General features: G+C 31.3%; 1 protein-coding gene across 4 annotated transcripts in view; it reads left to right on the forward strand.

The window, feature by feature from the left end:
- Window positions 1–25664, forward strand: part of LOC114335929 (cytochrome P450 4d8) — a 129865-nt gene that overhangs the window by 63464 nt on the left and 40737 nt on the right. For 3 of the 4 annotated variants that reach the window (XM_028286214.2, XM_050641699.1, XM_028286215.1), the window contains exons 2-3: window positions 12250–12443; window positions 24802–24999. In XM_028286214.2, the coding sequence (XP_028142015.1) occupies window positions 12287–12443; window positions 24802–24999 (355 nt within the window). In that variant the 5' untranslated portion in view covers window positions 12250–12286. Of the gene's footprint in view, window positions 1–850; window positions 946–12249; window positions 12444–24801; window positions 25000–25664 lie in introns of those variants that run through there. The other variant, XM_028286216.2, reaches the window with a different exon arrangement.

The following is a 25664-nucleotide window of genomic DNA, read 5'->3' on the forward strand; positions in this document are numbered from 1 at the left end:
CCAAATAATCCATTTTTATCAATTTAATGCCGAAATGTCCCAAACTCTAGAAGAGGACGCCCCTTGTAGTGAACTTGGGCTCCAGGTGCACAGGGAGTCGGTTTTGATGACATATTCCTGTTTAACGACCTCAAAAACCCGTAATTAATCCGTTTGCATCAATTTGATACCGAAAACCCTCGAAACTCCAGAAGATGACGTCCCTTGCAGTGACCTTGGGCACCAGGTGATCAAGAGGTCTGTTCTGATGGCATATTCGTGTTTAACCATCTCAAAAACCCCCTAAATAGTCCAGTTGCATCAATTTAGTGCCGAAATCCCTCAAAACTTCAGAAGATGACGTGCCTTGGTAGCGACCCTGGGCACTAGGTACTCCGGAGGTCAAATCTGATGGCATATTCGTATTTAGCGACCCCTAAAACCCGTGAGTAATCCGTTTGCGTCGATTTAATGCCGAAAACCATCGACACTCCAGAGGATGACGTCTCTTGCCATGACCTTGGGCACCAGGTAATCCAGAGGTCAGTTCTGATAGCGTAATCGTATTCAGTGACCCCAAAAACCCCCAAACAATAAATTTTGTTCTTTAGTATACTGATTTTGACTTTATTTTTTATATTTATGCAATTTTTGATGCATTTTATGCACTTTACAGTGCAGTTATGCATTCCCACCCATTTTTGAATAGTAGACTTTTTTCCTGACGTCATCCTGAACATAATTCAAAAAACTGCAAGTCTCTAGGTGCTGTATTTAAAAAATTATTTATTTTGTGCTAAATGCCCTGGTCTAATTCATAGAAACAAAGTATATTATTATCAATGTATGTATATTATCTTTACCATTTCCGTTTACCAAATTTTCCGACGACAAGTTGTTGAAAAAAACATGATTGTGAGTTGTGAGTGTCGGAGCCAGAGTTTACGGTATCTGTCTGCAAAACTAGTAAGTATGATGTAATTGGTATGTGCACACTTTATCATAGTCGTTTTTAAATATGTTTTTATGTAACTTTAATTTTGAAAATGGATGTTCGTCACTGGCTACGCTTATAGACCAGGGCATTTAGCACAAAATGAATCGATTTTTAAGTACAGCACCTAGAAACTTGCAATTTTTTGCCTTACGTTCGGGACGATCTGAGGAAAAAAGTCTACTACATATACAGTCCCTGGCCATATTATTATGACCACCTATGAATTTTTACAAAAATCAACTATTCCACTAGGTAGGTTTTGTTTAAAATATAATTTTTAAATTAAATTTTCTGATGTAATGTTTATGTTATACATTAATTATATTATATAATTATATCTAATAATAAACACCAATAAAACATTTGAAAATATTACATATTTATATACTTTTTAATATTTTGTTGAACTTCTGACCTTAATCAGATGGAAAATATTTGGGAGCTTTTAAAACGAGTATTTTCCGATGAAAAGGTCACTAACGAAATTGTTTTGATTAAAGAACTAATATATAATTGAAACCACAGTGACAAATGAAAGCAAAAAAATTTAGCTACATTCAGAGTATGTCAAGACGGATACAAGCGCTAATCAAAGTTAAAGGGGGCTGAACAAAATATTGAAAAAATAAAAATATGTGATATTTTTAAATGTTTTATTTGTGTTTGTTATCAAATATAATACATTTAATAATAAACAGCAATAAACCGTTTGAAAATATCACATATTTGCATTTTTTAAATATTTTGCTGAGCCCCCTCTAACTTTGATTACCGCTAGTACCCGTCTTGGCATAGTTTGAATGCAGGTAAATTTTTTTGCTTTAATTTGTCATTGTGGTTTCAATGATATATTAGTTCTTTAATCAAAACAATTTCGCTAGTGACCTTTTCATCTGAAATTTCTCGTGTTAAAAGCTCCCAAATATTTTCCATCTGATTAAGGTCAGAAGTTACACAAAATATTAAAAAAATATAAATATGCAATATTTTCAAATATTTTATTGTTGTTTATTATTAAATATATTATAGTTAATGCATAACATTAACATTGCATAACAAAACTAAATTTAAAAATAATATTTTAAACAAAACTTACCTAGTGGAATAGTTCATTTTTGTAAAAATTCATAGGTGGTCATAATAATATGGCCAGGGACTGTAGATAAATGAGTAGAAATGCATTTTAAAGTGCATAAAAGCATCAAAAAGCGCATGTCAAAAAACATGTCAAAATAAGGGTATTAAGGGTCAGATTTGATTACTCGAGGGGTTTTTAGGGTCGCTAAAGACGAATGCGCCATAAGAACCGACCACCGGAGCACCTAGTGCCAAGGTTCACTGCTAAGGCACGTCATCTGGAGTTTTGAGGGTTTTTGACACAAACATGGTGCAAACAGATTACTCGGGCGGTTATTGGGATTGCTAAACAAGAATACTCCATCAAAACCGACCCCTGGTACACCTGGTACCCAAAACCCCCCATACTCTAGAATATAATATGCCTCAGCAGTGACTTTGTGCACCAGGTGTAGAGATGCATCAAGTCAAACTAGTTTGATTTTATTCAACAAACTTGACTTGACTTGAAAATCAAACTTTTTTTGTAAAAAAGTTTGACTTGACTTGATTTCGATATCTTTAGGGTTGACTTGAAATCAAACTTTTTCAAACAGTTTGAAGTTTGAATATCATATTGGCAACGTGTTTATTTCCAATTCTAATTGAGAGCGTACGGATTTTGTTGTGACTTATTTGGATAGGTCTGAATCTGTACTCTGCTACTCGGCAAATTAGTTTGTAGTTCATATTTAGACGTCCATGTTTGGCTTGTTTATTATGTTCGTTTTGAAGTGTGTGGCTTTGGGAGATAATATCTGAATTTGGATATTTTTCGGTTCAAAATAAGTACCAGAACAAATTGAGTCTGATATTGAGGGTATTCCAACTGCAAAAATTAAGAGAAACAATCTGTTGTCGAAGCAGTATTAATTAAGAAAAATAAATATACTGATTTATTTGATGTTGCGACAGGTGATTTCAAAACAATGAAAATTGCAAAGTATACATACTTCTATTATGTAAAAATAAAGAACAGCGTTATAAAATCACAAACAATGAACTAATTCTTTAAAAGGACGGGGTTATGCATAACTCGACCAAACGCCATTTCTTTAAAATCGAGATAACAGCGGATTCTGGTGACACATAGCTAAAACTATCTTGGAAAAATCCCTGTTATTGTCACGTTAACGGTTACTAAGAAAAACAAAAATAAACCAAGCGACATTCTGTCTATTAAGTGTTTTTAGTTTTGCATAACAAGACTACATTCATAACTGCCATTCTTAACTGCCATTCATAACTGCCATAAATTCATAACTGCCATTCATAACAGTTTCGCAATTGTAGACTAAGCGCCGACTAACCGTCTTTGGTCTGTTTATGCTAAACTAAGCGTTTGGCCAAAATAACATTTTTGTCCCCATTAATGTACACATTAATTTTGAAGTCTCGGTTAAAAAACGATGGAATTTTTTAAAAGCGAAAATGTTGTGTTTATATATAATTAAATTGAAAAATACAAATAATTAATCTATATAAAATCCCTATATTATATCTAACGTGCTGTGTACTAAGAGTATAAGTCATAAAATTGACCTTTCGGGATTCTTCTATATTTTGAATTTTGAATGTTTATTAATCATTTACTATTCCTTCATTTACTTATTTACTATTACTTTTTTAATCATGTACTAAGAGTATAAGTCAATAGCCGGTTTTTCATGTATAAATATTGATTTTATTCCAACAGTATAACTTTTAATTTCAAAAGTCTGCTTTGTATTAAGAGTACAAATCAACTTATACTGTTAGTACCTTCCGCTTTCACTTGCGCAGCTTGATTTATACTTTTAGTACACACACCACATGTTATGAGATTCTGGAAAGTTTGTATTGAAAAAATGTAGATAATGTAGATAATTAATAAAATGTAAATTTCAAGGAATTAACATGCTTAAAAAGGGGTTGGTACGAAAACAGATTTTTGAGGTTCTTTGTTTTCTTCCTTTTTAACTTTCCTAAACCTTTTTTATGACTTTTCGTTCTGTCGTTGACGACGGTGCCGGTGTTTATTGTTATCGGTTATAAAAGCAGAAAATTATAAATATAGCTACCAATTACCAAAAACTGTTCATTTAGTATTTTTTTATTTAATTTTGTTGTGCGTGCTTAAAATAGTTTACTGTGAAAATGTCAGTATTCTATTGTACATGATTTTTATTAAAAATGAGTAGAGGAAAACAAATACTAAAATTATTGGAAGAAAGGATGATTTATATGGGACTGAATGTATTATTCAATTTCTTATCTTAATTGGCAACTGATATGTCTATCTCAACAAAAAAGTATATCTGTTACAGTTCAAGTTGATTATCCAGTTGGAGTTGACTCCAACTAGTTGGAGTCGACTCTAACGGCTGGTTTCAGTAAAAGTTGATTATAAATATAAAATGAAGATTTATATTCAACATTTACTAGTAAAAGTAGACTCCAACTAGGAAAAGTATACTCTTCCCAATGCCATTAAGTAAAAGTTGATTCTGATTTACACAAACAGCCGATTCTAGAAATTAAATGTTACTGAATATGTTCAAATTAGTCTAGGCTGTATCGTCGCCCCCGTTAGGTAAATTATTCCAGTTCGATTTTTTTTGCACAAACTTACTAAAAAAGAGGTCCTCTTCGACCAAATAACGAATCCACAGGATGTCAGAAAAATTGTGGTCGAAAAATTGTTTAAACAATTTTTTAAACAAACTCACAAAAAAAAATATTTAGGACAATTTTCTTTACATCATTTGGGTCATTCGGAGCAAAAGAGGTCTTTTGTGATTTTTCTGTAAAATTTTGTTGTTCTCGAGTTATACGCGATTTAAAATTTGCAAAATATGAAAATGACCATTTTCAAGGCTTAATAACTCAGTTAAAAATTATTATTATGAAAGTCCGAAAGTCACCAAATAAAACCTTAACGACCCGCCTACAAGATACTGAAGAAATTTTTGTTATTATTTTATTACTAAGCGGTTATTTTTAATTATTAACAATGAGCGCTAGGAGCGTATTGACGCAGCTATCAATGTGAGTGCGAGTGAGATGCACCATTGCACCATTTTGACATTTAAAAATTCAAACTTCTGTCAAACCACAAAACTGTCAAAACTTTTTTTGTAATTTATAGCTCACATGCCATCATCATGATAAGCTGAAAGTTCTTCTTCTTGTGATGGTTTCTCCTTTAGTGGAGGTTAGCGACTACACTGGCAAATCTGTCTCTGTCCAATGCGGCTCTAAACAAAGATGTTGAATCAAGGTCGGTCCAGTTTCTGATATTTCTAAACCATGAAATCTGGCGCCTACCGGGACCCCGTTTTCCTTCACTCTTACCCTGGATGATCAGTTGCGTGAGGCGGTACTTTTCGTTTCTCATTATGTGTCCCAGGTAGCTAACTTTTCTGACTTTAATGATTTTTAGAAGTTCCCTATCTGTACCTATTCTCCTCAGAACATATTCGTTGGTGGTGTGGGTTGTCCAAGGTATTTTCAAGTCTCTTCTATAAATCCGGAGTTCAAAGGCGTCCATGCAACTTGTTCATCAGTGTTGTGTTGTGTCCAGGCCTCCGTTCCATACAAAAGTATTGACCACACATAGCAATGCAGAAAATGACATCTAAGGCTGATATTAATGCTACTGTTACAAAATAAACTTTTCATTTTGATAAACCCCTGTCGGGCTACCTCTATTCTCGCTCTTGACTTCTTGTTTTTAATCAAGTTGATTGTTGAACCAGCAACCAAGATATTTGTACTGGCTTACGTATTCAAGCTGTTGGTGTTTCACATATTTATTGGAAGAGGTAAATTTTTGTTCCTTGATATTCTTATAACTTTGGTTTTCGCAGTATTGATCTTCATCCCCATTTTTTCACAACTCTCAGTAACCCTATCCAACAGTATCTGCAGACTATGGTCCGAATCAGTCATTAATACTGTGTCATCTGCATAGCGGATGTTATTTACTCTCTGACCGTTTATCCTGATTCCTTCTGAAGGGTGCGATAAAGAGTTCGCACATATTACCTCAGAGTAGACGTTAAAAGTATGGGTGATAGCACACAACCCTGTCTAACACCTCGTTGTATTTCAATTGGCCTTGACGTATTACCATTGGTCTTTATGATTGCTGTCTGATTCCAATAAATAGCCTCTATAATTTTAGAATCTCTTTTGTCGACTCCGATGTCATTCAATCTTTCTATCAAGGTCTTCACCCTATCGAAAGCTTTCTCAAAATCTATGAAACAGATAAAAAGGTATGCTTGCTGATATTTGTATCTTTGTGCCAGAGTTTGAAGACAGAATATTGCTTCTCGTGTCCCCATACCTTTCCTGAAGCCAAATTGTTCTTGACCGGTGACCTCATCACATTTTTTATAATATATTCTGTTCTGTATGATACGCAAGAAAAGCTTCAGAATGTTATTTAATATAGGTCTGGATCCCGCATATGAAAAAAAAGTTGATTAATAGCAAGCTGAAAATTTGTTAATAGCTTAAGGGTGTCTAGTAGAATAAACTTTGATATATGGGAACACTGGAACAGGGGCAGTTTTAATTGTGGAACAGGTTGAAAATTTGGAACGGTCAGAACACGAAAACGGCACATTTATTTTGTCCGACAGAATAGACTTAAACTCTTCGAACAGAGATTAAACTCTCATGCAAAAATCAGACTGCTATTTATCACCTGTCATAATTCCTGTCATATGACATATTCTACATGTTCCACTCATTAAAACGCCCATTTGGTGATAAATAGCAGTCTGATTTTTGCATGAGAGTTTAATCTCTGTTCGGAGAGTTTAAGTCTGTTCTGTCGGACAAAATACATGTGCCGTTTTCGTGGTCTAACCGTTCCAAATTTTTAACCTGTTCCAAAATTAAAACTTCCCCTGTTCCCGTGTTCCCATATATCAAAGTTTGTCCTACTAGACACCCTTAAGCTATTAACAAATTTTCAGCTTGCTATTAATCAACTTTTTTTTCATACGCGGGATCCAGACCTAATAGACTTATAAGGCGGAAGTCCTGGCATAATTTGGCGCTCTTCTTTTTTAGGCAGTGGTATGAAGACTGATTCAAGCCATATTTTAGGGATAGTCCCTGTATTGTAAACGTTATTAAATAGTCCAAGAAGAAGGTCTAAGTTTTCCTCGTTGATTAACTTCAATAGCTCAGCTGGTATTTCATCTTTTCCTACAGATTTGTTGTTTTTTAGTTGACGTAGAGCATATTCCAGTTCGGACTTTAGTATTGGAAGACCTTCGTCGTTTTCGGTATTTAATGTAGGAGGTTCTCTGATGTCATAGAAGAGTTCCTTTATATAGTCTTCCCACATGTTTATTTGTTCTTCAGGGCTTGAAATCAGTTTGCCTTCTGCGTTGATTAGATTATTTGGTCCTTGTGAGTATGTCGTGCCTATGAATGCCTTGAGTTTCTTATACAGATGGAAGTCATCATGTTTTTTATATAAGTTTTCGATTTCTTCACATTGTTCTGTTATCCATTTTTCTTTTGCAATTTTTATTTTTTGTTTAATGGTTCTATTTAATGCTTTGTACATTGCTTTGTGCTGTTTGCATTTTCTTCTTTCATCCATTAAATCCAATATTTCCTCTGTCATCCATCTTTGCGTCCGTGGTCGCTGTTTTGTGAGCATTTCAGTTGCCGTTGTAAGGGCGTGTCTGATTTCCTCCCGAAGACGAAAGTTAAGGATGTTTAATTATATGAAAGTGTGCTAAAAACAGTGCGAAAAGGTAAAACCCATTTAAAATACATTGTTACTTCAGACACACTTTAAACTCTTCATGTACTGCTATCTATATTTACAATTTTCACACAATAAAGCCTTTACATTTTTACATAATATGAGATAGAGTAGATAAAAATTATTTTTGTGAATTTGGTTAACAAAAATTGGTTAAACAATTTTTCGACCGCGGTACCGCGTGACACCCTGTGTATTTGTTATAAGGATTGTTATACGGATGTATTTCTTTGAGTAAGTTTGTGCAAGAAAAATCGAATCAGAATAATTTACCTAACGGGGGCGACGTTACAGACTATACTAATAAGTAGTTGAAACGGTCAAAACAAAGAAACGCACACTCATCAAAAATGCACTTGAGATTCTCCTATAATCAACATTTACTGAATCGATCCAGGAAGAGTCAACTCCAACTAGTAAAAGTTGATTTAAATTTTTAAAATCAACTTTTACTGCTCGTTTCAGTTGGGGTTGACTCCAACTAGTTGGAGTCAACTCTAACTGAGAATAAACTTGAACTGTAACATATCTACAAAATAAATTATTTTTCAAACTCTTTCAAACTAGTTTGACAAACAGTTTGAATTTTCAAACCTGTACGATTAACCAGTTTGAATTGACTTAAATTATTTGTTAGAGGGATTGACTTGAGTTTGACTTGAAATTAAGTCAAACTCAAGTTCAAACATTCAAGTCAAACTTGTGCAACTCTAACCAGGTGGCCAGCCTAGTAATCTATTTGCATCAATTTAGTGCCGCAATTGACTCAAATGAATTTTGTTCGAAACAAATGAATTTTGTTTAAAAATGATTTAAAAATGTGTAACTAATACAATTTTTCTTATAATACTCTCAATTTTGCACAACTTACATTTAAAATATCTTACTAAACGATGCTTTATTCAAAAAAAATCTCAAAAATTTAATTCAAATGATACGACACGTCTCAAAAAATGTAATTTTTGAAAACTTCGCAGTTTTACAGAATTACCACCAATTTAAGACGGTATCACTCAAGTTTGAACAGATTTATTACCGTTTTATAAGTGCTTTTTTAAAGCTTAGGATATAGTCTTTAAAATCCACTAAATTAATTTGCTTTAGAAATGAAATAAACTATTTATATTTGAGAAAATGAAGAAAGATAACAAGAATGTAATACAAAAACCGAAAATTACCAGCTAAAAAAATGTTTATACAAAGTGATCAAAACTTTTTCTCTAAAACTTACCTAAATTACATTTAATAATAAGCTTCAACAATAATAAATGTTCAACAAAAAAATTTTTCTTTGGCTCTTATACAGTATGTCTGAGTAATTTGGAACCTATTGATAACTATTTTGTTATCAGTTTTGCGAAAAAAGTTATTCTTTATAAAATGCTCTGTATCATATATGTTCTATGATTCAACCATTAAATATCAAATTTTATTAATGTTATACGAGGTATGTCAAAAAATATGAATTTCAGTCAAGAGTAAAGTACTTTTATATTTCACAATATCGAAAATTTTTATCTTTTATTTTTTATTTTTATCTTTTTATCAATTTTAAGAAAAGTTGTTTGGAATTAAAAATATGTTTTAGTGTTCAATTACATCCTTCTAATTAAAATATTGTGAATAATAAAGGCACTTAACTCCTAAGAAAAATTCATATTTTTTACATACCTCGTATAAAATTAAAAAGTTTGATATCTGATGGCTGTATCGTAGATTTTAGACCACGTAGAGCATTTTATGACGAATAGCTTTTTTTCGTAAAGTTTATAATAAAATAGTTATCATAATTATAATCAAATGATGATGGTAATAAAATGATGATGGATGAATGGTATGCGTAATTTGAGAAAAAATTTAAAAAAATTTCGATTAGAATGATGTAATTGTATATTAAAACATAGTTTTTAATTTGAAACAACTTTTCATAATAGCATTTTTTGATATTCTGGAATATAAAGGTACTTTACTCTTGAACGAAATTCATATTTTTGACATAACTCGTATAAAATTAATAAAATTTCATATATGATGGTTGAGTTTTAGATTTTTGACTATTCAGAGCATTTTATGAAGAATACCTTTTTTTCGTACAATTGATAATGAAACAGTTTCCCATGTGGTTCCTAGCTACGCAGACATACTGTATAAGAGCTTCTGTATAAGAATTTTTCAAATTGCAATGCCATATTCGGACTCAGCATAATCAAAAACAAAATAGAAACATATTTGATCAAAGTAAAATAATGAATTCAACGGTATTTTTAAAATTATTTATACAAAACAATTGTTATTGTTTAAACAATTAATAAACAATTAGCGGCCAAATCTGCGAGTAGAACTTTTTACTTTAACATGTATATAAACTAACAAAAAAAGTTTTAGAAAAATATATACTTGTTTGAATTTTTCCGAAACAATGCATGTTTTCGTTCTAATTGCACTCCCCTATAAATATGGAGCAAAATAAGCGAATCAATAAAAAACAGAATGTTGAGAAAACATGAGGCTATAGTTGGCATTTAATTTCAGTATTTTATAAATGCCAGAATAATCCACAGGGTGATGCGAACTTTGAGAAAAAAACACAGTTTGATTCGTACACCCGCTATACAATGATAGTTTGACTGTCTATATAATATTATTACAGGGATATTGTCAATGAATAAGGCTATAACGTGGTAAAAAATCACTTACATCGGACAACAGGTTTAGACAACAATTCGAGACATCAAAATGACTAATTTTTAAGGTGGGCAGTTAATTTTGCCCTAGAATGTATTATATGTATTATACACACATCGGAACAGTCTAGGGATATTTTTAGAAACAGACCTAATTTGTGCTTTAATTGTTTTGGATAATTAACAATCGATTTGTAGTGATCAGTAGTGTTTAATATACATGGGTTTTTTTGGCGAGTACCCAAATATAAGTACCTAGTCAACCTTACATAACGGGAAAATGATAATATAAACAGGAATGTAAACTTATTAAACATTTTTGTCAAAGTACTTAGAAATATCTATCAAATGAGCCCCGGAACAAGTTGATAGCATTAAAATTTGTGCACTAAAAATTTTACAATTTTTTTTTTTAATTTCTTCCAAAAAATGTTATTGTTTTTTAAACAACTCTGTTAATACTTACGATATTAGGTTCACCCAAAAACCATTTGAAAGTTAACTCCAAGTGCTATTAAACAAATCTACTGAACCCCTTATATTTTTAAAAATAAAAGGTTAAATGGCACCAATTACATGGTTCTAACAGCCAAATTTAAGCTTTAAACGTTTATATTTCGGTTATTTTTTGCCCTGAGGAAATAGTAAAAAAGGTAGCATATTTGATACAGAAAAAACTAAAATTTGGTTATGTCATTTTTGACGTCCATTGAGTAGTTTTGGAGTTATTATCAAAAGAAAATGAAAATTACGGTAATTTTAAAAATTCTGATTTTTTTAAATTATATCTCTTTTTGAAAAATATGCATTCTAAACCGGTCAAAATTGTTGCAACCATTATTTACGCTAATATAAAGAAATTATTGTAAAAATTACGATAAATTTTAATTTTTGTGGATTTCATTTTTCACTTTTTCCTAAAAAAATTCGAAGGGGTTCTCTTATTTTCATCATAACTTGCTTAATTTTGATGCTATTAACTTTTTCTGGAGCTCATTTTCTGAAACGGCTAATTTTTTAAGGAGAGCATTAAATTTTTTATTATCTTTAATTTTAGTAATAATAACTCTTTTGTAAAAGCTTATAGTTTTTGAGTTATACGTGAAAAACAGCTTTAAAACATGCATTTCTTTACGAAAAATAAAATATGTGATCTTTAATAACTCAAAAGGTATTGATTTATTTATAATAATAACTTGATACAACAAATTTTGCTTGAATTTTTACCTCTATCGAGTTATGATATTATTTTTAATTAAATAATTTTCACTTTAGAGAGGGGATGGCATCATAGGCGTAACCAGGGGGGGTTTTGGGGGTTGTAACCCCCCCATTGGGATGTACTTTGAGCTCTATACGCTTAACACCATAGCCCTCTAGAGACCTTCCAGTAGTTGTAACCCCCCCCCTTTCAGGTAGTTGTAACCCCCCTTAGGATCATCCTGGTTACGCTTATGGATGGCATCCACTCTCAGGGTAAAAGCTCAAGTTGGCATCATGTCACCTTTATTTCTAGAGGTATCCTCTAACTACTCATGAATTTTCATGAAAATCGATGGATGTTCAACGACATCAGAGGTGAAATCCGTGAGTGTCTGCACTATTTCTAGTATAATTAATTTTGATGAAGTAAATTTACCAATTTACCAACGATCATTTTATTTTGGAAATCTTTTCATAATTAGTTAATTTTATTTTAGATTTGACAACACATGACATATCATAAATCTTCCAAATATGGCAGTAGTACTAGCTCTTTTTGTTGGTGCTATAGTAGCTGCGATTTCATATTGGTGGATGGGTATATACCGAATCAGATCTAAACTACACTGGATACCAGAGATACCTCGACTACCTTTAATTGGTAATGCCTTGGAATTAAAAAAAACAACAGGTAACAATTTTTGCTTTCTTTATAAAGCTGTGCTGAGTTTATTTATAGCTCGCAATCTTCTTCTTTTTCTAATATCGTACAGTATACAGCGTGCTAGCTGCACCATGCGCAGTTACTCTCCTTCAGCCCTTCTTTTATTTTTACCTAGTTTTTCCATCTCCGAATTTTACTCATAAAGGCACGTAATCACTATGTTCGAGAACCTCTTGCGCTCTACGCTCCTTGCAGCTTCTTCAATGGATACGGCATGCGCTCTACATACAGGGTGCGCCAAACCTCTGGTTTTCTTTGATTACGGCTAAACTATGAGATATACAAAAAAATGTTTATAACAAAACTAATGTGTATCAAAGAGGTCTATAATTTAAAATTATTTTCAATTATACAGGGTGAGTCAGAACGACGGTATGAACCAAAGTTTTATTTTTTTAAATGGAACACCCTATATATTAAATCATTTTTGAATATATTATTTAAAAATATGAAAAATTTGTATAAGGTCTTATAGGCCTAAAGTTAATAATTTTCGAAATATTTACATTTTTATTGAGAAAAATGGTAATATTTATAGGGTTGTGGATTATGTTTCCCAGGAAATAAAAATTTAGGTGATAGGTCAAAGTTTTTAAAATCTGTGTTATTTTTAAATAATTTAATATTTTTTACTTTTAGCCATAAAATATACAGTGTGATCACTATTTGCAAATACAAAATTTTCTCATTTTTTTAAATGGGACACCCTGTATATTAGTTTTGCATTTTGTAGTAAATATTACAACCTTTCTTTTGGTATAAGGTTGTATGTACCTAGCATGTTTCGTTTTGTAGATATTTAAAAAAAACTATAGATTTTACGTTTTTGCGGATTTTTTATTTAAAAATTTTTTTGCAAAAAAAATAATTATAATCTGGTTTTAGAAACATACACTAAAATATAAAATATGAAAATAAAAACGTAATTAAAGATTAAAATAAATCGTATGCTAGTACAATTCAATTGACTTTAATAACTTTAAATTATTTTACAAAAAATATTTTACCATATTAATGAATGCATAAATTAGTTACTAAATTAAATAAACAACCAAATTTTAAATCAACCGTAGTAATTCTTCTACCGCAGCAACTTTCCTGTACCAAATTAATTGTTAGTTATATTGTATTTACGAGTAAGATCAGTTAATAACTTTTTAATTTACCTACATCTTGAGAACGTATAAAGTATGCTTTGAAACAAATGAACGTTATGGAAGTATATTAAGAAATAATAGTATCTATGTACCTACTCGTGTCACAAAAGCTGGTAATAATTTCTAATGGTTTCGCCCAAAACAAATGTCATATCCAAACATTTTTCGGTTAAAAAATTAAAATTTTAAATATTAAAAATGGTTACAAAAATTTCAACTACAAAAGTATTACCAGCTTTTGTGACACCAGTAAATACTATTTATATTAATAAATAATTTGGCTGATACATTTAACATTCAGCTGTTTTAAAGCATACTTTATAATAATTTTTATATTCTCAAGATGTATGATGTATGTAAGTAAATTTAAAAGGTAAATTAAAAGTTTAACTAAATACAAATTAACTAACAATTAATTTGGTACAGGAAAGTTGCCGTAGTAGAAAAATTACTACGGTTGATTTAAAATTTGGTTGTTTATTTAATTTAGTAATTAATTTATGCATTCATTAAAATGGTAAAATATTTTTTGTAAAATAATTTAAAGTTATTAAATTCAATTGAATTGTACTAGCATACGATTTATTTTAATCTTTAATTACGTTTTTATTTTCATATTTTATATTTTAGTGTATGTTTCTAAAACCAGATTATAATTATTTTTTTTGCAAAAAAAATTTTTAAATAAAAAATCCGCAAAAACGTAAAATCTATAGTTTTTTTAAAATATCTACAAAACGAAACATGCTAGGTACATACAACCTTATACCAAAAGAAAGGATGTAATATTTACTACAAAATGCAAAACTAATATACAGGGTGTCCTATTTAAAAAAAATGAGAAAATTTTGTATTTGCAAATAGTGATCACACTGTATATTTTATGGCTAAAAGTAAAAAATATTAAATTATTTAAAAATAACACTATATTTTAAAAATTTTGACCTATCACTTAAATTTTTATTTCTTTGGAAACATAATCCACAACCCTATAAATATGACCATTTTTTTCAATAAAAATGTAAATATTTCAAAAATTATTAACTTTAGGCCTATAAGACCTTATACAAATTTTTCATATTTTTAAATAATATATTCAAAAATGATTTAATATACAGGGTGTTACATTTAAAAAAATACAACTTTAGTTGATACCGTCGTTCTGACTCACCCTGTATAATCAAAAATAATTTTAAAATATAGACCTCTTTGATACACATTAGTTTTGTTATAAACATTTTTTTGTATATCTCATAGTTTAGCCGTAATCAAATAATACCAGAGGTTTGGCGCACCCTGTATAAACCGCCACCGATTGGAGCGCTGAGGCGGAGCGTCAACGTATCCACTATGTGGAGCAGTTGTGGGATCGCTTAGCGCAAGTGAAGCGCGAGCATAGTGGATACGTGCCTTTATGATGATATTCTAAAGATTATATTAATCTCCTCGTAAAATTTGGTTTAAGTATAAGACTGGTTTATGCTATTTAGCTCTCTTTTACTGTTATGCTGGTAGCCTCAAAATATTTACCTAGTTCACTTCTCAGCTCTATCTATTAGTTACTTGTATATTCTTCGCTGTGTTCTCTTATGGGACTATATTCTGATTCTAAATACCTTCGAGAATGCTTCTAGTTTGTATTATTAATGGCTATTCCTTTCCGCACTATTAATTACAGTCGGAAAAATGAAAGAATACCCATGAACGATCACATCAATCATATATAATTAAGATTATTAATAATCTATCTCTCTCGTTTGTTATTTATGGAAAAAACCAGCAAATACAAAATATGCGATTGATGTGATCGTTCATGGGTATTCTTTCATTTTTCCGACTGTACTGTTCTTACGATGTCAGTTGGACCAGTATAAAAACAAAATTCGACACCGATTGTCGGCACCGTTTGTAAAACATAGGCGGCGCAATAGAAATTAATGAGTAAACTTTTATTTTTAAATTACGGTTCAATATTTGTTAAACAGTAATAATGTTGTTAACTGTTCACATTTCTTTATGAAATTGACACCAAAGATAATTAAAAATACATAATACAAATGAAATTTAACGTGCTTATTAATTTGAGAACTAAAGAAATAAGACTACACTTTGAATATACACATAAAATACATGAAAACGAACAATTCCTCTTCCAGTCGAATTGTCTAATTCATGACTAATGAAGAGATCACTTTTACTACTGTATAGTATTTTTACTACAAAAGCGATATTACGTAGGTCAAAATTTTTGACGTAAGAGAGCTGTCAAAACATTAGAATGTGACTCTTCATTATATCCATGTTTATAATAAACATGGCAATAATGAAAATTCACATTCTAATGTTTTGACAGTTCTCTTACGTCAAAAATTTTGACCTACGTAATATCGCTTTTGTAGTAAAAATACTATACATAGGACATATTTTTGACAAGTTGAAATATATCACTATCCGTGTGTTCAGAACTTGATTCGACACTTGTCGTGTTTATAACTACCACACCAATATTGGAAAAGAAGTGAAAGGCGCAATTTACACAACAGTTATCAGACCAATAATGACATAAATACGCGGCAGAAACACGACTTGATACAGAAAGGACAGAAAGAATGCTAGAAACAGCAGAGATGAAAATACTTTGAAAAATCGATGGGATATGGGAAGAGGTAGAAGTGCAGATATACGACAGATATGCAAGGTGGACAACATCAATAACTGGGTAAAAAGCAGAAAAGTATAATGGAACAACTACATGAGCCAAATGACAAAAAACAAAGTAGTAAGGACGGCGAGAGACGGTTCCCCAATAGGAAGACGATCAGTTAGGTCTGTATCCCGCGTATGAAAAAAAAAAGTTGATTAATAGTAAGCTGAAAATTTGTTAATAGCTTAAACGGTGTCTAGTTCGGATAAACTGTGATATATGAGAACACTGTAACAGGGGCAGTTTTAATTGTGGTTAAAAATTTGGAACGGTCAGACTTAAACTCTCCGAACAGAGATTGAACTCTCATGCAAAAATCAGACTGCTATTTATCAGCATAGGGATTACGTACACTCGATACGCATCGTATCCGCCATGTTTTCCCGTAAGGCGCTATGGGAAAACATGGCGGATACGATGCGTATCGAGTGTACGTAATCCGGGCCCAGCTGTCATAATTCCTGTCATTTGACATATTCTACATGTTCCACTCATTAAAACGCCCATTTGGTGATAAATAGTAGGCTGATTTTTGCATGAGAGTTTAATCTCTGTTCGGAGAGTTTAAGTCTGTTCTGTCGGACAAAATACATGTGCCGTTTTCGTGGTCTGGCCGTTCCAAATTTTTAACCTGTTCCACAATTAAAACTTCCCCTATTCCAGTGTTCCCATATATCAAAGTTTCTCCAACTACACACCCTTAAGCTATTAAAAAATTTTCAGCTTGCTATTAATCAACTTTTTTTTCATACGCGGGATCCAAAACTAAGTGGGAAGACCACGAAAACGATGGAATGACAACTTACTGGAGCCACATTGAAAAACAGACAGTCATGTCTACACAAGAAGAAGAAGAAGGAAAAGAAGAAGAAGACATTAATATTGGTGACAAAGCAAGATAATATTTTTATTTTACTTGAACTTGAGCTACACAATTTTTCCAAATGTCACTTTTGACTTGTAAGTATATATATTGTATTAAAACAGAAAATAGTGAAGAATTACCAAGAATGATGGAAGCACTAGATAGTGAATCGACAAAGATGGGACTGAACATCGCTTACAGTAAAACAAAAGCCATGACCAATCAACAAGGAGAACCAATAATTACAGTGGCACAAACAAGAATAAAGCAAGTAAAAGAGATATTCTAGGACAAATCACTAAATTAAATAAAAAAAATCAGACCGAAGAAATAAAAGAAAAATAATAAGATTGGCCTGGGCATCACTCGGAAAACTGTCTTTTATTCTAAAGAAAAAAAAATACCCCCAATACCTAAAATCAAGAGTCTTCAATCAATGTACACTCCCTCTCCTCATATATGGCTCTTAGACATGGACACATACAAAGGAAAATATGGAAAAAATAAAAATATGAAACATGAAAAATTCCATTAATTACATTATCCAATCAGCGGACTGAGCAAATTGACGTCATTAAATCTCGCATAATATATGGGACATCCTGTATAAACAATACAGTTTCAGTATAATACAATACAATAAAATTTAAAATTGATCATTAATAGTACATTGTTTACCGGGTAGGAAAAGCTTAACATTCCTGGACGACTGTGAAGATTGCTAAGTCGAGGCGCAAGCCGAGACTTAGCAACACAGAGTCCAGGAATGTGGCTTTTCCTACGAGGTAAACATACTATTTTTCCGCAAATCGTTTAAAATTCGACAGATATTGATTGATTTAAAAAAAACGCGATAATTTTATTCCCAAATAAATGGTGCTTTGAAATTCCTAATAAAATTACTTGGGTTACTATGGAAACGTATTGAGGTTGAATTGTCAAACTTGACGCTTATAAATTTAACACTAACAACTGTACGGAAATATCATTTCCTTACAGTAAGGAAATGACATTTCCTTACAGTAAGGAAATGACATTTCCTTACAGTAAGGAAGTCCTGACTTTTTCTTCAAGAAATTTTGACAGGAATGTCAAAATTTCCTGGCGATTTGCGGAAAAAGTATATAATACTTACAAATGCAATTTAATGTGCTTATTCATTTTTTAAGTACTAAAGAAATGAGACAAAAAATGTATTATAAAAATAAAATAATTGTAAGTTATGACGACGACACTGTTTATTTAGTGTTTATATTGCTTGCCGCCTTTGAAACATGAGAAGGTATTTTGACCAGATAACGATATGATGTGAGCCTAAGCACTTCCGAACAATTTGACCAATTACTCTTCAGTATTGCCCAATAAGATACGTTAGAAAGTAGTAAGCCACACCCGCGTCCATGTGGACTAATACAAGGAGTGATCAATTTTGAAGCAAGCAAATGTTTATATGGTTTATCTTTATTTCTATGCTCTTCGTAGAATTATTGACCGGACCCCAAAAATGCTTCTGGTCCAACTGACATCGTAAGAACAGTATGTTCATTGGCTCTTGCAACTTCTCCATATTGCACGTGGGTATCTTTATCATCAACATTCTTCTTCTTGTAGTGCCTATCCGTTTCGGATGTTGGCGACCATCATAGCAATCTGTACTTTGCACACTGCTGCTCTAAAAAGATATGTAGTTATTTTGATGAACCACGTACGTAGAGTTTTCAGCCAGGAAATCCCTTCTCTATCCTGGTCCTCTCTTTCCATTTTTCTATTTCATTTGATTTTGGCTGTTTTTATTGTGATTACCAGCTCTTTTCCTTTTTTCGTTCTCAACAAAACACCCTGATTAGTGGTGTGGTCGGTATAAGATATCTTTAGGTCTCGACGATAAAGCCTCATTTCAAAAGCCTCAATTTCCTTGCAGGTGGCGTATATGATAGTCCACGACTCAACTCCGTACAACAGTATAGGAAAGATATAACATCGTAGTAACCTTATTTTTATGGGTATCGACAAATCGCGACATTTGAATAACTTTTTTTGAAATTTTTTAAAAGTCATTTTGGCTAAAATTTTGAAATTTTAGCCATCATATATATTTTTCCTTATGTTTAGTGAAAATCCGTATCTCTGACTGACTTCTGCGATTCTGTTCATTAACTCCTGGAGGGCTTCAGAGCTGTCAGCGGATACCACCGTGTCGTCTGCGTATCTTATGTTACTGATTCACTCTGTACACATGTCTGTAAAACCTCATATTTTTGTTAACGATAACAATTTCTTTCAATGTATTAATATTTTATATCTAATATGATCAGAGACCTTTCGGTAATGGATAAAACAATTTAAGACATACTTTCTCTGGTTATAGCATTTATGTACTAGTTCTGTACATTAGTCGTTGCATGAAAAATGCTGTTTTTCATGTTTTCAAAACATCTATGAAATTAAACTGCTTGTCTCTAGACTGTTTTTTATTTATTACAAAAGAGCCAGTTAGTTAAGCAGATTTATGACGGCATTAAGTACGTGGTTCAATAAATTGATTAATTGATAATGACAAAATCTATTTTTATTCTGATAATTCCACCCAGTAAGGTGGTTATTTATTATTTATCTCTAAGAGTGCATCTCATTTACAGTCGGAAAAATGAAAGAATACCCATAAAAGATCACAGCAATCACTTATTTTGTATTTGCTGTCTTTTTCTATTAGACTAAAGAGCCGCTATAGGTGAAAATTCTTAATCATTTTAGGCACGACGGGACCCTATAACTTAAATAGTAGAACCTAAAAGAAAACGTTTGAACACTGTGCCGTCACTTTTCAGTGGCACATACGTCTACAGTGGCGCATTAAACTTTCCACTTATGGACGGGATACATAAATTAAAAAATACCCTCCCTAATTACCAGAATTTAATTTTTTTCATTTTTTTAAGTTTTATGTGATTAAGACATAAGATTCATCGTAATTTTAACCCACCACCCCCTTCTCCCTGCCCCCACCATCAAAAACTTTATTTTTCGATTTTATTTTTTTTTTGGTGGGATGCAATCAATTTTAAAATTTCAAAAAATTTACACGCATAGTTAAGGCTTTTATAAAACACGTCTATTTTTTATAGACCTGTAGGTTGAGTGTACATAACCTCAAAAAAATTTTAAATTTTTTTTTGAAAAAAAGTATATAACTTTTTTTTGGGGATAGCTAATTTTTTCTTATTCTTGTGTATTTTATCAAACACTATATTTCTAATTTTTTTCAGATTTTTCTGTAACGTTGGTCACCTTCAAAAATCCAAAAAACTGTTTTTTAAGGGGATTTTGGGGGGTTTGAACGTGTTTTTCTGATTTTTAAATATTCTAAAGAACTCAGTTACTTCAAGTTACATATAACCTATAAAAACAAAATTGATTTGATATATTATGAAGTCTATAAAATAGGGAAAATCCCCAAAACCCCCCAAAAAACAGTTTTTCGGATTTTTGAAGTTAGGGAGATTTACGGAAAAATCTGAAAAAAATTTAAAATATAGTGTTTGATAAAACACACAAGATTAAGAAAAAATTAGACCGGCAGCTATTCCTCAAAAAAGTTATACGCTTTTTTGAAAAAAAAATTTCTTTTAATTTTTTGAGGTTATGTACACTCTACCTATGGGTCTATACCTTAGAGTATGGAAATTTTTTTACCCTCTCCCTGGAGTGACCGCAACGAGAACGAAACTGAAGCTAAAACCAAGTTAGAACCAAACACGAGTGCCAGTGGCGTATCGCGTAGGCCAGAAGAAACTATATAAAACTACATAATTAATAAATATTGCTCGTAGGTTTAGTTCAATTTTCAATTTTTATTAATTACACAATATTATGCATGGCTTACATAGACAGATTGAAACAAATAACAGTATTTTAGTATGTTGAACTTTTATACCCACTCAAAATAAAACAGGATTAGGAATTAGGGGATGTGACGAAAGCAAACTTTTTGAATTATTGATTTATGATAGATATCTTTATTTCACATAGGTCGCAAAATTTCGGCTCCAATACTATATTTAAATAGGATTTATTTTTTCGAATTCTGAGAAAAAAGTTACAGGGGTGAAAAACTAAGAGACAATTTAGTGTGATTTTTATTTTCAAAGATCTCATTCAAAAGAAACTTTTTATTTATTCTGAGGGACTTTCAGCCCTCGGTAATAATTTAGTCTTTCATTCTGCGTTTAAATTTTTCAAAAGTATTACTTTTTTCAGTATAGGGCTTTTCATTTACAGTCATTTGTTTCGAGCTTCTGTCATGTGTCACATAATATTAATATATCTACGTCATACGTTATTGGTATATAACAATGATACAAACTAGAGACGTATGACGTAGATATATTAATATTATGTGACACATGACAGAAGCTCGAAGGGCTTTTTATTCACAGTCATTTGTTTCGAGCTTCTGTCATGTGTCACATAATATTAATATATCTACGACATACTTTATTGGTATATAACAATAATATAAACCAAAGACGTATGGCGTAGATATATTAATATTATGTGACACATGACAGAAGCTCGAAACAAATGACAATCTATGAAAATCCCTATTGGAAAAAAAATGAACACCATGTCAGTGGTAATATTTTCCAAATTGAATATTCGCTATCTTTGTCGTACAACGCACTCGGTCGAACAGAATGTGCTGACAAGACAGCGGCAATTTTAGATATTTGACACGGCTTTAGGAATAATAATAACGTTTGATCCAAAATGATTGTCACCATAGGTGGCTCTCAATGACAGAGATAGATATACAGTGCATGTCTGTTCTTAATTCAGATATACTACTTTCCAGTTTACGTCAACTTTGCAGTGCACGTCAACTTAACAAGAAAAGTTAGGTTATGTAGAGATGTTGGTGGTGGACATATACAGCATCCTGTTTGATTTTATTTATTATTGTTACTTATAATTGTGTTAATTCTTTTTATTGTAGATTAAAGTTCTGTGTTAAAGGTTTTGACTGATTTTTTATGTTTTATAACGTTAATCAAAATCAATTGATAAAAATTCAGATTAAAACAAGACATACGTAATTTTTTGCACGGCTAGCTTTGATCCAATAATTGTGTATCGCTCGTTATCTTGAGTTGTTTATTAAATAATATTGATAGTGTATTGGCTAAATAATTTAAGACATGAAATTAATAAAAAGTTATTTATTGTTTATTATTTATGGAAGATCCCAAGCAGAGACTACACCAGGATATATATTGTGATATAAGCATTTTGTTGTTAAAGATATTCAAAATTTATCTAAGCGTTCCATAGTAACAATATATTATTAAAAAAATCACTTTTCCTCTTTTCTCGATTAAGTATTATCTTTTATGGCATAGTATATAAATTATTATAATCACTGAATACATAGTTAGTGAAAAATTATCATATTAATTAATTGAATTAATAATTTAAGCGATGATACAAGTAACAGTTATCCAAGAACATTCAAAAGTCATCTCAAGTTAATGGTGACAATGTCATTGTCAAGTAATGTTTATGTACGTATCCATACCAGTGAAAACTTTACTACATATAATTTGCCGTGTAAAAAAAAAGTAGAGATAGCCGTAAAATATTTGCGCCTGTGCTCTTAAATAATTTTTTACATATAAACAAAATAAAATCAAGCAATAAAATGTTTAACAACAAAAAAAAGTCAATAATATGTAATAACAATATACGCTATTAATTCCATTTTCGAAGTTGCCACAATATATTTTATAATTTCATTTATTTCGTACCGTTTAGTACCTACACCACTGGTAAAATGGTGATTTTTTATGTTACTTTTAATTTTACATGTAAATTTTTCTCATTTTATAACTTAACCATGTAATTTTAATTGTGGAATAAGGTACATTGAAGTGTTAATTTTCAAATTATTAACCATTTAAGAGGCAATATCTAAGAATATAGGAGTATTTACTGAATTTTCATCTACGCACGCATAACAGAAATATTTATTTACCTGTAAAATGTAATTCCCACTTATTTCCTGCTGCTGTCGCTTTTACAACCGTAAGCTGAACACATCAACCCTGTAAAGAGTTAAAAAAATTGCTAGTTTTCACTCAGAAATCGCACAAAAATCACTAATAAAACAAGTGATGTCAAATCTCAATGAGAACCAACCGTATTAAAATAAGGATTCACTTTCGTTCGAAAAACAGATTGCGTGTTAGATCTCCGGAGAGGGTAAAAAATTTTCCATACTCTAAGGTCTATACAAAACAGGCATGTTTTATAAAAGACTCAACTATGCGTGTGAATTTTTTGAAATTTTAAAATTGATTGCATCCCACCAAAAAAAATAAAAACGAAAAATGAAGTTTTTGATGGTGGCGGCAGGGGGAAGGGGGTGGTGGGTTAAAATCACGATGAATCCTATGTGTTAATCACATAGAACTTAAAAAAATTAAAAAAAAATTAATTCTGTTAGTAAGTTCTGGTAACTTTTAATTTATTTATCCCGTCCATAAGTGGAAAGTTTGATGCGCCACTGTCGACGCATGTGCCACTGAAAAGTGACGGCACAGTGTTCAAACGTTTTCTTTTAGGTTCTACTATTTAAGTTATAGGGTCCCATCGTGCCTAAAATGATTAAGAAATTTCACCTATAGCGGCTCTTAGTCTATATAACAAACGTTTGTTATTTAGAAAACGTACAAAAAGAAAGCAAATACAAAATAAGTGATTGATGTGATTGTTCATGGGTATTTTTTCATTTTTCCGACTGTAGACCAGTTTTGTTTCTAATATTAAATCATCACCTTTTATCCTCTCCTACCAGTCTTTTTACTTCTACATGTATCACTTCATTTATGCTATATAATATCATATCCTGATCCAAAGTTTCTATATTTATTTCAGTTTTAATGTTTACTTTAATTATAGCCCTGAGACTGTGCTTAATTACACACCAAATTGTGCAAGTTGCCGATTAAATGTTACTAGTTAGATAAACAAAATTTAACTTGACTGAAGTTTATCATTTTTAAACATATTATGTAATCGTAAGTCAAATGAGTCAGGAACTATTGAGTTTGATGAGCTATGAGATTATTATCACGATGCACGACAGGTCGTGAATGGAATTATAGATTCCCTTGTCACCAGTCGAGTATTTCAACCCTGTGTTGTGCTTTATTTTTCCATCTTAAAAGGCTCAGAGGAAAATAATTCGAATTTTAGTTCCTGGCTCATTTGACTTACGATTCATAGATGGTATTCATATCTTTAGTAATTATTTTAATATTTACACCGAAAAGATGAAAATATTTGATTCCAGTTAAGTTCTTCTACACAGGTGCTCTGATGAGTATAAGGTAAATCTGAAATACGTATAAGCACATAGTGAAGGCTCTGTACTGTAAAAAATCTAAATCACCTGAAGCAAAAATATTTATGAGACAAAATAATCATTCCTTTATAGAAGGCTTTTAAATTAAAAATACACATTAATTAATTGTATGTAATTCAATTGTTAAAAACTGAACTCGGGCGAACTAAGTAAAGAAACCACATTCTTATGTTTTTTAGAAATTCTTGGCAAATTTGAAGATTACTTAAGTAAACATAATGGACTGTGTACCATAGAATTGGCCACTTATAAGTTTATAGTTACATCGGATCCCACATTTTTGGAATTCCTATTGGGCAAAACAGATATTTTGAATAAAAGTGACGAATACCAGTTTTTGGGTAATTGGTTAGGTAAAGGACTTTTAACAGCTGCAGGTAAGATTAAGTTTTATTTTTAATTGAATTCAAAAAATCATATTTATTCAATTTTACATTGAGATGAAATTTTGGTACTAAATTCTCCATAATTTATGACTACAGAATCCCAGCTATTGCTAATCGAACTAACATTCTACCAAAATTACTCATCGTTACGTTTCCTACCAACCAGTACCTAATTTTGAACCAAAGAAGAAGCAGTTGTATTTCCATCCGTAAAGAGAGTAAATATACAGGGATAGCACTCCAAGAACAATCTCGTCCCCAATGAGCTAAGAGAAATCGAGAAGTCGTCCATAGATCTTGTGGAAAATATGTGTATTCGGTAGTGATGTTGATTATAGTTACTTTCGAGTATTCGTTACAAATCGTTACTTTTTTATAAAGTAATCATTTACAGTATTCGTTACTTTGATTACTATGATTACTTTTGTATTTGAGTACCTACCGGTAATAATATCGAGAATCGTATTTCTTAGTAGGTAGGTATTTTGTATAAAGTAATCATTTACAGTATTCGTTACTTTGATTACTATGATTACTTTTGTTACTTTTGTATTTGAGTACCGGTAATCATATCTAGAATCGTCTTTCTCAGTACGACCTTCACCGATCTGTATAAGGGATAAAAATGATTTGATTACTATGATTACTTTTGTATT

Source organism: Diabrotica virgifera, chromosome 1, assembly GCF_917563875.1.
Source record: "Diabrotica virgifera virgifera chromosome 1, PGI_DIABVI_V3a".
Taxonomy (NCBI): Eukaryota; Metazoa; Arthropoda; class Insecta; order Coleoptera; family Chrysomelidae; genus Diabrotica; species Diabrotica virgifera.